The sequence below is a fragment of the Pholcus phalangioides genome, unplaced genomic scaffold (genome assembly GCF_987345545.1).
Source record: "Pholcus phalangioides strain wild (caught in Gottingen) unplaced genomic scaffold, Ppha-v1.0 ptg000018l_1, whole genome shotgun sequence".
In the NCBI taxonomy this organism is placed as follows: domain Eukaryota; kingdom Metazoa; phylum Arthropoda; class Arachnida; order Araneae; family Pholcidae; genus Pholcus; species Pholcus phalangioides.
Genome location: NW_028301611.1, coordinates 12,553,352 through 12,566,086, shown reverse-complemented (window position 1 = coordinate 12,566,086; position 12,735 = coordinate 12,553,352). Strand labels below are relative to the sequence as shown.

General features: G+C 38.9%; 1 protein-coding gene across 1 annotated transcript; it reads left to right on the top strand.

The window, feature by feature from the left end:
* The first annotated feature begins 4,819 nt into the window (after positions 1 to 4,819).
* Positions 4,820 to 10,081, top strand: LOC149071751 (uncharacterized). Its single transcript, XM_089248004.1, has 4 exons — positions 4,820 to 5,213; positions 5,478 to 5,603; positions 6,178 to 7,975; positions 8,260 to 10,081. The coding sequence occupies exons 1-4, from the start codon at positions 4,820 to 4,822 to the stop codon at positions 10,079 to 10,081; spliced, it is 4,140 nt and encodes a 1,379-aa protein (XP_089104130.1).
* The last annotated feature ends 2,654 nt before the right edge of the window (positions 10,082 to 12,735 follow it).

Below are 12,735 nucleotides of genomic sequence, written 5' to 3'. Positions count from 1 at the left end.
ACCACTCGACCACCACAGCGGCGATTTCTTGCCAATTAGCTAGTAAACGAAAGAGTTAAAAATAGAACTTTATGTGAACATGTGTTCTTAAATCTGCATCCAAATCTTAATGGCATTAACTTGTGAAAAATATCTTACTTTCCCCATAATCTTTCCGTCAAGAACGCTGACTGGCACCTGACGAAATACGTAATAATGTATATTGACCTAGTAGAACCAGGTGGAATTGACGCCACTTCACACCAGAAAACTGTCACATTTGTGGTACCGTTTCGTTTTTCTAATTAGCCAACTAAGAATTAGTTATACAGTACATAACTTTTACGAGATATAACGCATATAAACTCTGCGCAACATAACGAAGTAATTCTATCCTTCCCGCAACGATCTAAAAAGCCCTATTTAAAGAACACTAATTGGTCAACAATCAAGACAAATTGGAAAGAATTAAGAAACCTTGCTGAGACTTTTCTTCTTCTTACTTCCATAGAGAAAATGGGTAGTTATTTTCAGAGTGTATACGACTTCAATTTATTAGCGGTTTCAGTAAAGTAGAAACTGTAATAGGTTCAGGGGGAATCGTGGTCTTTTGACGTCAACCTATAGAAAAATAAACGGCCAGGAGGAAAAGAAGGGTAAAAGTAACACTAAAATGAGAGAGAAAAAAAAATTGTCTTGATGACATTGCCTTTCAACGTCCAGGAAACATAAAAAGTTATTTTCTGAGACTCGTTCGTAACTTCTTGTTTTAAATCGAGTACGGGGATATCGAAAAAGTGCGCTGTGTCGTAGCCTCTTGCGTGAAGTGGAGCCATCTTTGTTTTTCGATTAATATGTACTTCGTGTAGATATGTGAATTTTCTGGGACTATTTTATGTGAATTTTCGACCATGCATTTCATTGGTCGTTCATCTTTGCTGCCGATTTATGTTCCATCATTGGATCCGACTTTCCCCGACATTTCGGATTGCTAATAGATATTCGCCGTCGTCAATTAACGATCCACACACACTCAGCTTCGTACAAGTTGCAAGATTGCTGGTGTGGATGTACAGCAGTGAAATGCATCCGGTACAATAGTGAATTCCGTAGAATTCTCGCCGAGATTTCCTGACCTGTAGCAACATTTTGGGCGGTTAAGTATGACTAACATTGAGTTCAACACTGTATTGAGACTAAGGCCCACCAGCTGCGCCAAAATCTCGTAGGCCACCACCGGACAAACTGTGAGGAATTCAATTATTTGGTTGCCCAAGAAGTTTTCAGACCATCTTACAGTTACTGGCAAGCCCGCTGCACATGATACCCAAGTGCAACGGAGATTGGAGACCCTGCGATGACTACAGAAGACTGAATGCTGCTACTATCCCAGACAGATATCCCGTTTCGCACATCCAGGACTGTCTCCAGGTGCTAGAGAGGGAAACACGTATTTCGCAAAAGCTTTTCATCAAATGCCTGTGAGACAAGAGGATATTCCGAAAACAGCCGTAACAACGCTATTCGGGCTGTTCGAATTTCTCTGATGCCCTTTGGACTGTCAAATGCTGCTGCAAAATTCTGAAGATTTATACATAGGATGTTGCAGGGTTTCACCTTTTGTGCACCATATTTCGACAATGTTCTCGTGACATCCACAAACGCTGATAACTAGGAGGATTTGTGTTAAGTGTTTAAACGTTTTTGAGAATTCGGAGTTAGCCTCAACTCTGCCAAATGTGTTCTGGGACAACCATCTGTTCGATTTTTGGGTCACATGATCTCTGCTACCGCCGTTGCACCTCTTCCAGAGAAGGTATCGGTCATCGCAGAATACCCAAAGCCACACACAATCAAAGAGCTCCGACTATTTTTGGTTCTCCTCAATTTTTACCGTCGCTTCGTTCCAAAAGCAGTAGATACGTGGGGCATTCCTGCATAAATTTCTCGAGAGTGAAAAGAGAAACCATAAGAGGAAGATCGCTTGGACCAAAGAAGCCGATGACGCATTACTGAAGTCTAAGCGAGATTTTGCAGATGCAACAGCTTTAGCGTTTCCAGTGGTAGGAGCATCTTTGGCTTTTGTGGTGGATGCTTCTGTTATTGCTATGGATGCAACTTTGCAACAACCGTGTGTCAGGGTCTTTTCACAGCTACTTGGTTTCTACTCCAATAAGTTATCTTCTACACAGAATAATTGCAACGCCTATGACCGAGAGCTGTATGCAGTCCACTTTGCCATCAAATACTTCAGGTACATGGTTCAAGGCCATCCATTCATCTTGTACACGGATCGAAATTCCCTTCTATATTCTTTCTGTCAAACTACCTGTGAAAACAAAAAAAAAATGAGTGAATTATTTCGAGGAACGGCAAAAAATAAGTAGATACGTAATTTTACGTTAGTGGAATCTAGATTGAATTATGGCATTACATGTTGGGGAGGGGGAGCCACATACTTCATCAATCTTTCATTTTCGTCACACAGAAGCCCTACATCCACATCATTCTGAGTGAAAATTAACTCACGCATACATTTTCTTCTTCTCAATCATTTAAATATACTTCCTCTACAACATTTATATGTTTATAAAAGTTTAAAAATGTTTTATAAAACAAGTAGCCATTTCTCTCTGAGATTGCATAAATCTGGAATACAATTTACACATCATACTATACAGGTACCAAATCCAAATAAAACTCGTTATAAATTTTTTTCCCCTTATTTAGCTCTCAAAACAATTTACTTCCTCAGTCAATAAGTGAACAATCTTCATGTACATTTTTTAAAAGAAAAATTAAAATCTTGGTTGTTAACTCTCAAGAAGATTTAAATTATCTACTTGATATTGAAATGTAATCTTATATATTATATCTTGCATACACCGCTAAATGCCTATTTTTTTGTTTATCAACTCCATTCTTGTTGCCACTTACTCCTAAGTATTATATATATGTAAATATCTTTCTTTCGTTATTATCTGTACCGACAAACATGCATTAATTAATGTTTTTGTGGGCTCACAAGCTTGCTTAGCCCCCTAAATGTTTTGTGTCTGTGTTTTTCAACTGACTAAATAGAATCATCTCACCTATCTTAATTCGCAGATCTGGTGGCAGTTTATACAGAAATAAAATGTAATATAAAGACGATTTAATGTATTCAAAATTAAAAAAGTGGTTAATGAAATGCCCGAAATATCACGGATCGGCGTCAGTCCTCGAACCATCGGTTGAAGGACACTGTTATGGATCACAAATGATTCCTTCTGTAGTTACTTTATATGGTTTCCTTGCTTGAGTCATCTTGTATGTTCCAGGGAATGAAATCGAGGATTCCAGATAAAGTCATGAAATTAACTCTCTTATAAACAGGAAGGCATGAAGAAAAAGACAAGCACGCACTCGAGCCAATATCTGGATCTTGTCCAAATCCATAATATGTCTGTCAATCTCTTGCGAAAATCTCCTTTTCCACTCCACTTTTCTTATTTTTCATTTAGGATATTATTTATAGCTGAAAAATAACTATGCCGCTGTTCCTTTGTTTTCACTTTTTCTGTGTGTTTTGTTTTTCCCTTCTCCTTGTTGTTATACTCTTGCTATCTAAGAAATGAGGAATGAGACTGTTATCTTAAATGTTTGGCAGAGGACCAAATGATATGAAGTGTGATCTCAGGATTTTCAGAAGAAGAAGATGAACGTAAGAACAAAGAAAAGTAACTCTAGCACTCGGTGATAGAGTCAGTTGAAATATATATGTAAAAATATCAAATTCAAGATTTATAAATAGAGCTCTTAACGTCTTATGCAGGGATGGTCTAACTTTTTTTGGAGCGGGCAAAAATATAGAAAGAAATATTTTGGTAAACCGGCCATATTCGGACATTTGATTCATGTTTGGAATTTTTATACTTAGAAATGAAGTTGTGGAATGTGTTGTATGGTGTTGTATGGTGAATATGATAAATCGGTTATACTACACATAATCGGTTGTTATCGGTCGAGATGACCGATACGTACCAATATCGGTACCATAAATACCAATCATCTATCATTGCATCATTTTTTCATTGTGAATAAGTTGGCAAAGTATGGACGTTTAGAGCCTGAGAATGACTGAGAATGCTTACCTGTACACAGAATTTTCTGCTGAGCAGAGAAAAATTCCTACATTGTATAAGGTAGCATGTTATTTCGTCATAAATATCGAAGTTCTGTGAGGAAAAAAGCAATGGGTCTGTGCAGGGGAAATAGAGGATGCGCCGCCCCCCCCCCCAATCTGGAAAAAAAATTTCCCCCGTATACAACCGCAATTATTAATTTTTTTTCGTACCACCTGTTGCGACTCCCACTGCTTCCCAACAGAGGGAGGCAGAGGTACCATATGTACGAGCTGTATTATTATTATTATTTCTTTTTCCTTTTTTTGTGTGAGTATATTTCAGCAGTACACATCATGTAACTGAGGAGAAAAGAAGGGTAGAACGTCTTCTGTCACTCTGATTTAAGAAAAGAAAAGAATAGAATGGTTTTGTTTTTCGACTAAGTGTTGTTTAATTCTTGCCCAGTGTATCATTTTTTACATAATGCGAGAGGGGTAAGTTTTAATTTTTATTTGGTAGAAACATGATTTTAAATTAAATTTTAGATCGACCCGGACGGGTTCCGCTTTGTCGATCCCTAAACAAGTGGCGAGCCAGCCAGGATAAAGAATTTTTGATTTTAAGAGTTTTTAAATGAAATAATTTTAGATTTAGTTGAAAAACAATTTTTGGATTTTCCAAGTGAAATAAGTTTAGATTTTAATCGAAGGTATTTTATTTGAAGAATTTCCATCATGGAAAAGTTAGTTAGACAACGAAAGCCAATTAGAAGTTCATTCACAAAAACGGTAAACTCTCTTAAAGAGGAATTAGGTAATGAACCAGTGAATCAGAGTGAAATTCTAGATAAATTTACCAAGCTTGAAGAGTTAAAAGAAAAACTAGAAAATCTAGACGGTTCGGTTCTAGATGCACTTCTAGACTTGAAAGATGTTAGTGATGACGATGTCTCAAAAGAATATGATACCACGGAAGAGTATAGAGATGTGTTTATTACCATCAAACGTTTGGTAAATGAGGCATTACAAAATGCCAGTCCAGAACAGGGCAGTAAGGCAGAATCTGTCATTAGTTCGAATAGACGTACTCAGTATAAATTGCCAGAAATTGAGCTTCAGAAGTTTGATGGCGAGTTAATCAATTATTTACCGTTTTGGGCTCAATTCAAACAAATTCATGATAATGATGAACTGAGCGAAATTGATAAATTTCATTATTTGTGCCAGGCTATGCAATCTGGAACCAAAGCCAAAGAATTTATCAATGCATATCCTGTCACAACGGAAAATTATGAAAAGGCAATTAATGCTTTAAAACAGAGGTTTGGTAAAACCGAATTATTGATTGAGGTCTATGTAAGAGAATTATTAAAATTGATAATTGATAATTCAGGCCACAACAAAAATAAGCTGCCCTTGGGAAAATTGGTAGATAGCATAGAAGCTCAGTTACGAGCTTTAGAATCTATGGGTGTTGATTTCGAAAGCAATGGAGCTTGGCTATATCCCTTAGTAGAAAGTTGCTTGTCAGAAGAAATTCTAAGGGCCTGGCAACGCTATTCGTATTCTTCCTCCCCCGCTTTAGAAAATTCCACAGATGTGCACTCCATCCCCAAGGAAGAATTTCCCCCTCAACGACAACCAAGTTCAAGGTTAACGAGACTCGTGTCTTTTCTGCACCATGAAGTAGAAAATGAGGAAAGGGTGTTGTTGGCAAGAAAGGGATTCGAGGGAGGAAGGGATCAACGACCCCGAGAAAAACAGAAAAAGGGAGATTCTCCCCTACCCACAGCAATAAACCTACATGCTGGGAACGTTAAGTTAAACTGTATTTTTTGTGATAGTCCCTCACATGAGAGTAAAGATTGTTTTGAGGCTATGTCTCTTTCACTGAATGCAAAATTAGAAAAAATTAAAGAAAAAAAAATGCTGCATGAAATGCATTAAAAGAAATCACATTGCAAAATTTTGCCGTACCCTCGTCCGTTGTCATATTTGTAATAAGAATCATCTCACGTTACTATGTCCCGAAACACCTTTGAAAAAGGCAAAAGATAAACGTACGATAGAGGATAATAAAACCCTTTCTTCAGATTCAAGCACTGTGCAAAGCACATCTGTTCAGGAGGAATGTACTTCATCTGTGGCATTAATGACATTAGAGCTTAAGGTTACGGGGAAGTTCTCAAAGCAAGTCCGTGTGCTTTTAGATTGTGGATCGCAAAAGTCGTATATTAAACGGTCCACAGCTGAAGAATTGGACCTCGAATGCGTCACAGTGGAAACTATATCGCATACCTTATTCGGGGGTTCAACAATCAGTGCTAAGCCCCATAAGAAATTTCGCGCAACTCTGGGGGCAACTGATAGATATAAAAAAACACAGTTAGAATTCGAATTTTTGAGTCAGGAAGTGATTTGCGGAAGCATCCCACGGTTAGCCCTTGACAGTAAGCTACTAGAAGAGCTCAAAATTAATAAAATATGGTTAACCGATGTAGGAACTAATTGCCCAGAAGTTGAGGTACTGATAGGCGCAGACATATATGGTAAGATTTTGACCGGACGAGTGAAACAGTTGCAAAGTGGTCTAACCGCCATCGAAACAAAGTGGGGATGGACAGTATGTGGGGAGAAGAATGATAACAAATGTCCAATTGACCGCTCCGCTAGCACTATGACAGTGACAAATCTATCAATAAGGGAGTTAAAATTTCCAGAATTATGGAGCTTGGAAACAATTGGCATTGGCGAAAACAGGAGTCATATGACTAAAGCAGAGGAGGAAGAGCACGCTCAAGAACAATTTTGTGGATCACTGGATAGGAAACAAGATGGTAGATACTGTGTAGGATTACCATGGTTGGACGGACGTCAAGGTATTCCTTCCAATCGACACATAGCCGAGAAAAGGTTGTATAGCGTTACTCACAAGCTGAAAAGAACCTCTACTTATGATGATTATGGAAGAGTATTTAATGAATGGGAACAGGAAGGAGTAATAGAAAAGGTACCCGACAATGAGTTAGATCGAAAATGCCACTATTTGCCCCATCATCCTGTCATAAAACCAGATAGTTTGACCACTAAAATCCGACCTGTATTTGATGCTTCTTGTAAAAGCGGTAGGAATCCATCACTCAATGATTGCCTGGTAAAAGGACCAAATCTCATCGAGCAAATCCCTTCCATAATTTTGAGATTTCGGGAAAAGGCGATAGGGGTGATATCCGACATTCGACGCGCATTTTTACAAATTGAACTGAATCAGGAAGACCGAGATTTTTTGAGATTTTTATGGTGGGATGCAGAGAACAAAATACAAGTGTTCAGGCATAATCGAGTTGTATTTGGAGTAACAAGTAGTCCGTTTTTGTTGGGTGCGGTAATATTACACCATTTATCTCAGGCACCTGAAGACAGGAAGTATCTTGCTAAGAAGCTTACAAAATCATTTTATGTAGATAACTGCATTACTTCCGTTGACAATACCGAAGAATTGAAAGAATTCATAACAATATCCACTGAGATGTTAGCGGAAGCGAAAATGAAGTTGAGAATGTGGGAGTTTGGCCCTTCTGAGGAAGTGGACATTATGGAGCATGAGATCCCGGACGTCCAACACACAGATTTCAGTGCCTCAGTCAATATATTAGGATATCTATGGAATAGAACAGACGATAGTCTTACCATTCCCGTCAAATTAGACCCAGAAATTCAGAATCCAACGAAAAGAGAAATGTTATCTATTACGCAAAGCGTATTTGACCCGATTGGTTTTGTATGCCCAGTGATGTTACAAGCTAAATTGCTCATTCAGCAAGCATGGGTATTAAAAACGGATTGGGATGCTCCCTTACCTGATGATATAAGAGATAATTTTGTCCGCTGGTATAAACAACTGGGGTTATTGGCCGAGCTGAAATTTCAACGAAGAGTAGGATATGGAGATCATGAGAACTGGTGTTTTGTGATGCCAGTCAAGCGGGGTATGCTACGGCTATTTTCCTGAGATGCGAAAATCAGAATAAGGTATCTGTGCAGTTGGTAGGTGCACGGTGTAGGCTAGCTCCACTAAAGAAAATTACGATACCCAGACTTGAACTTCTTGCATGCGTCATAGGAGCAAGATTAAATAATTTCATAGTAAATTCCTTAAATGTTTCCTCAATTAGCTCGTACTTTTGGACTGATTCTGCCACCTGCCTTGCATGGATCAAACGTAATGACCAGTGGGGCACATTTGTGGGCAACCGAGTGCGAGAAATAGGAAAATTGTCAAATCCGAACCAATGGCTCTATATCCCAGGTCATTTGAATCCAGCAGATCTTCCTTCTCGCGGTTGTAATGTAGCCCACCTGATAGAGAGCAGATGGTGGGAAGGACCGTTATGGTTGAAAGAAAATCGAGATACCTGGCCTAGTCTAGAAGTGCATACAGATGAGCGTCTAGTAACTGTAGAAAGAAAGAAATCTTTCTCTGTAAATTTAAGCGTTAATGATAATAATGAAAATATTAGTTGGTATAAAAAATTCTCTAACTTCTCTCGCATTGTGCGCATCTTTTGCTGGGTGAGAAGATTCATCTTGAGAGCACAAAAAAAAGTCATCCCGAAAGGAAATCTAGTGGATGCGTATGAGAAGGAGAACGCAGAAAATCTCCTCTGGTTGTCTGTGCAACGAGAATCATTTCCTGTCAAGGAAAATCGCTTCAAGGGTCTGACCGTTGTTGAAGACGAGAATGAACTATTGAGAATTAAAACCAAAATTATTGAGAGAGACGATGAATTTCCGTTTCTTTACCCGCTGCTCCTTCCTACGAAACACTATCTTGTGGACTCTTTGATTTGGCAATGCCATGTCAATAATAACCATGCAGGGATTCAAATCCTAGCGTCAATACTAAGAGAAAAGTACTGGATTATATCTTCAAAACGGGCAATTAGACGAGTGATTTCCAAATGTGTACCTTGCAAACGACACAAGGCCAAAGCAGGGACAAGTGTACCGATACAGCTTCCGTTCGACAGAGTGAGGGAGGCCAATGTCTTCGAAATAGTAGGCATAGATTTGTGTGGACCTCTCTATTTGAAATCTAAAACCAAAGCTTGGATCGTACTGTTCACCTGTGCTATCTATAGAGCCATACACTTGGAGTTAGTGTCCTCTTTAAGCACCGAAGCATTTATACAAAGTTTCCGCAGATTCGCGGCCAGAAGAGGCAGACCATCCATTGTGTACTCCGACAATGGAACTAATTTTGTGGGAACTAGCAATGCGCTAAAACTAATTGACTGGATTAAAGTTACCAACGATGAGCATTTGTCTCCAATCAAGTGGAAATTCATCCCTCCTACTGCAGCCTGGTGGGGAGGATGGTGGGAGAGACTGATAAGATCAGTCAAAGAACTCTTAGTGCGGGTCCTAGGCCGATCATCTCTGCATTTTGAAGAACTCTATACGATTATTTGTGACGTTGAGGCTACAGTGAACCGCAGACCTCTCACATTCGTATCAGAGAATTCTGACGACCTGGTGGCGCTTTCTCCAGCATCCTTTCTCCAAGAAATCCCAACATCAGGAGTTCCGGATCTTGACGTGATTGATCATAAGAGCTCCAACGCTAGGCTCAAGTACCGTCAGAAGCTCCGAGGTGAATTGAGAAGCCGTTTCCGAAAGGAGTACTTGGGTCAGCTGATTCAACGGTCAAGTGAACAAGGAAGAAACTTCCAAGTCGGCGATGTGGTCTTGGTGGGACTGGAAGACAAGAAAAGAGTGTTGTGGCCCATGGCCAGAATAACAGAAGTTCTTCCCAGCAGAGACGGTAGCACGCGCGTGGTAAGACTCCAAACGAGATCTGGAACTCTAGTTCGACCTGTACAAAGACTTTACCCGTTAGAATTGAGTGACTCACAAGATCCGGTAATTAAATGCAGCGAACAGAGAAGGTCTAGATTCGGCCGAGAGCTGAAAATACCGGACAGACTTATATTGTGACACTCAACAGTCGTGTGTTCAAACAAAATCAACAATATGTGTCGCACTACATAATATGTATTTATTTTATGAATGTCATGCATTTTTATACATGTTTGATGTACTCAAATTTTGAAAATTTAACTTTTATTATGGGTTATTATGCAGAGCATATGTATTTTTCAACTTTTGTAGTTGCATGTGTATATATATAGCTATTTTTTGATTCTATGTACAGTAATGTTTATTTCGGAACAATATTTTGTATAATTGGAATTTTGTTTAGGCGCACTGCAATTCCAATGGTGGGAGGATGTTGCGACTCCCACTGCTTCCCAACAGAGGGAGGCAGAGGTACCATATGTACGAGCTGTATTATTATTATTATTTCTTTTTCCTTTTTTTGTGTGAGTATATTTCAGCAGTACACATCATGTAACTGAGGAGAAAAGAAGGGTAGAACGTCTTCTGTCACTCTGATTTAAGAAAAGAAAAGAATAGAATGGTTTTGTTTTTCGACTAAGTGTTGTTTAATTCTTGCCCAGTGTATCATTTTTTACATAATGCGAGAGGGGTAAGTTTTAATTTTTATTTGGTAGAAACATGATTTTAAATTAAATTTTAGATCGACCCGGACGGGTTCCGCTTTGTCGATCCCTAAACACCACCAAAATCAAAATATTTCACCAACTCAGCCAGGTCCTTAAGCAGGCTTGTATACAAGCATGTACTTTTTATATTGCGTAGATGGCAGCAGGCATTCCAATGTAACAGTATTTGTTTACTATTTACTTACTCAGTATACGAGTGAAAACGTTGAAGTACGGTTTCGAAATAAGAACGCATGTGCACTCATTTTATCTTACACGTGTTTATACCAGAAGGCGCCACAACAAAATAACAAAATTAATGAGAATTGTTTTTCAACGGAACCGCTTCTAATATGTGCACATTTTTAAATGGTGCTTTTCAACTCAGCGTATATATTAATTGTCGGACATCGAGTCTTGCTTCATTCACTTTGTTTATGAATTGAAGAAGGAAGATATTGCCCGATTCTTTAATAAACTACCCCAGGACCGTCCTAGCGCATGGGCTCGCCAGGCATGGCCCATAGGGGGCTTTCTAGTGCACAGAATGAACTTTACGATAATAGAGTCAAGTGCTGTGATAAATAATAGGTACCTATAACAACAGCAGTTGCCTATGATAATAGTAGGTGCCGGTATGATAATGCCTCCTTTTGGATGTGGAAATTTTATCAATTAACAAGGGTCACATGATGCCCCCCCCCCGTCCGATTCAGACTTGCTCGAGACCTTATCCGGAGGTGGATTCATGGGTTTTAGATGCTTGTGGGCTATAGAAATTTTGTCACACTTCACTCATTCTAGTCTAGTTTCATTGACAACTCGTTCGTCCAAATTAGCCAAGCTGGACTGTAGCTCGCTTAGTTCATAAACATGCTTCTGTGTGCATGTCCGACTTTCACTCTCAAAGTCGCTTACATGCTTTCACCCTCTAGGTCACTCTTTTCGTCCCTCGACCATCAGGTTATTATTTTGGTTTTTCACATACTTGCACACTGTTTTCGTCACTAACATGCTTGCGCAGTCTCTAGGTCAGGTGTTTCCAATGCAAAACGTCTCGTGGAACCCTTCATGATAATGAAGCTGTTCCAGGGAACTCAAACAAATTTTTGAACACTTATCCAAAAAAAAAAGACACTACTACTACCGACGCATAGCTTTAGGGCAAAATAAAAGAAGGCTTGGGCAATATTTCTTGATTTACATTTCTTGTCATAAATCATTCTGCCAGATCCTCTCGGGGATGCCCCCTATGCAGCTGCGATCTCAGTGCCATACCCTGGTGGGTCTCATGCTTTAACGTAAGCCATTGTTATCCCGTAAAAGTACAAATAAAATCTGAAATTCAAGAATCCTCATTGTCAAAAATATTATTAGTGGACAGAAAATTTCCAAAAAGAAAAAAAAATCGTTTATAACGACTTATAATTTCAAAAAGTTCAAATGCACAATCCAATCAAATTCCTATCATTCCCTGATGAAACGGAAAATTTCATTCATATACTTCTGGTGATACAAATGTGAAGCTACAGTTTCCTGTTCCTAAGTTGTTTAGTCATCCAAGAGTTGTCGGAATGCTTCACCGGCCTTAAAATAATCTTTCAGCTGAGATCAGGCAGACCTTCACCCTAATACTTATATAAAAACAAAAAATTCAAGCATATGTCATTTTCATTTGAAAATAGGCGGGACAGATGGCAGCACCTGTACAAATTCGTCAAAATTCCGAGAGGAATGTTTATAAGGTTCATGTTTGGTTAAGTAGTAGAAGCAGAATGTGCGCTTTACCTGCTGTTACAGACTTCAAATTTTTTTTAAAAAATGGACTCATAAATATGACTTCCGATTTCGATTTCACATATGATGGATGTGACCCCGGGATAAATTTAATAATTAGTCACTTTGTTGAGGAATGAGAAAAAGCAGATAGTCGTGAAGAATGCCACCATTCTTCACGATTAGCTTACCATAGACAATCAATCTACTATCAAAGTGAATTAGAATTGGCATTGTTATTTCCCCACCAAATGACTGCTCTTTGGCTCCACAAATAGTAAGTTTGATTGCCATCTGTCTTTCACAAAA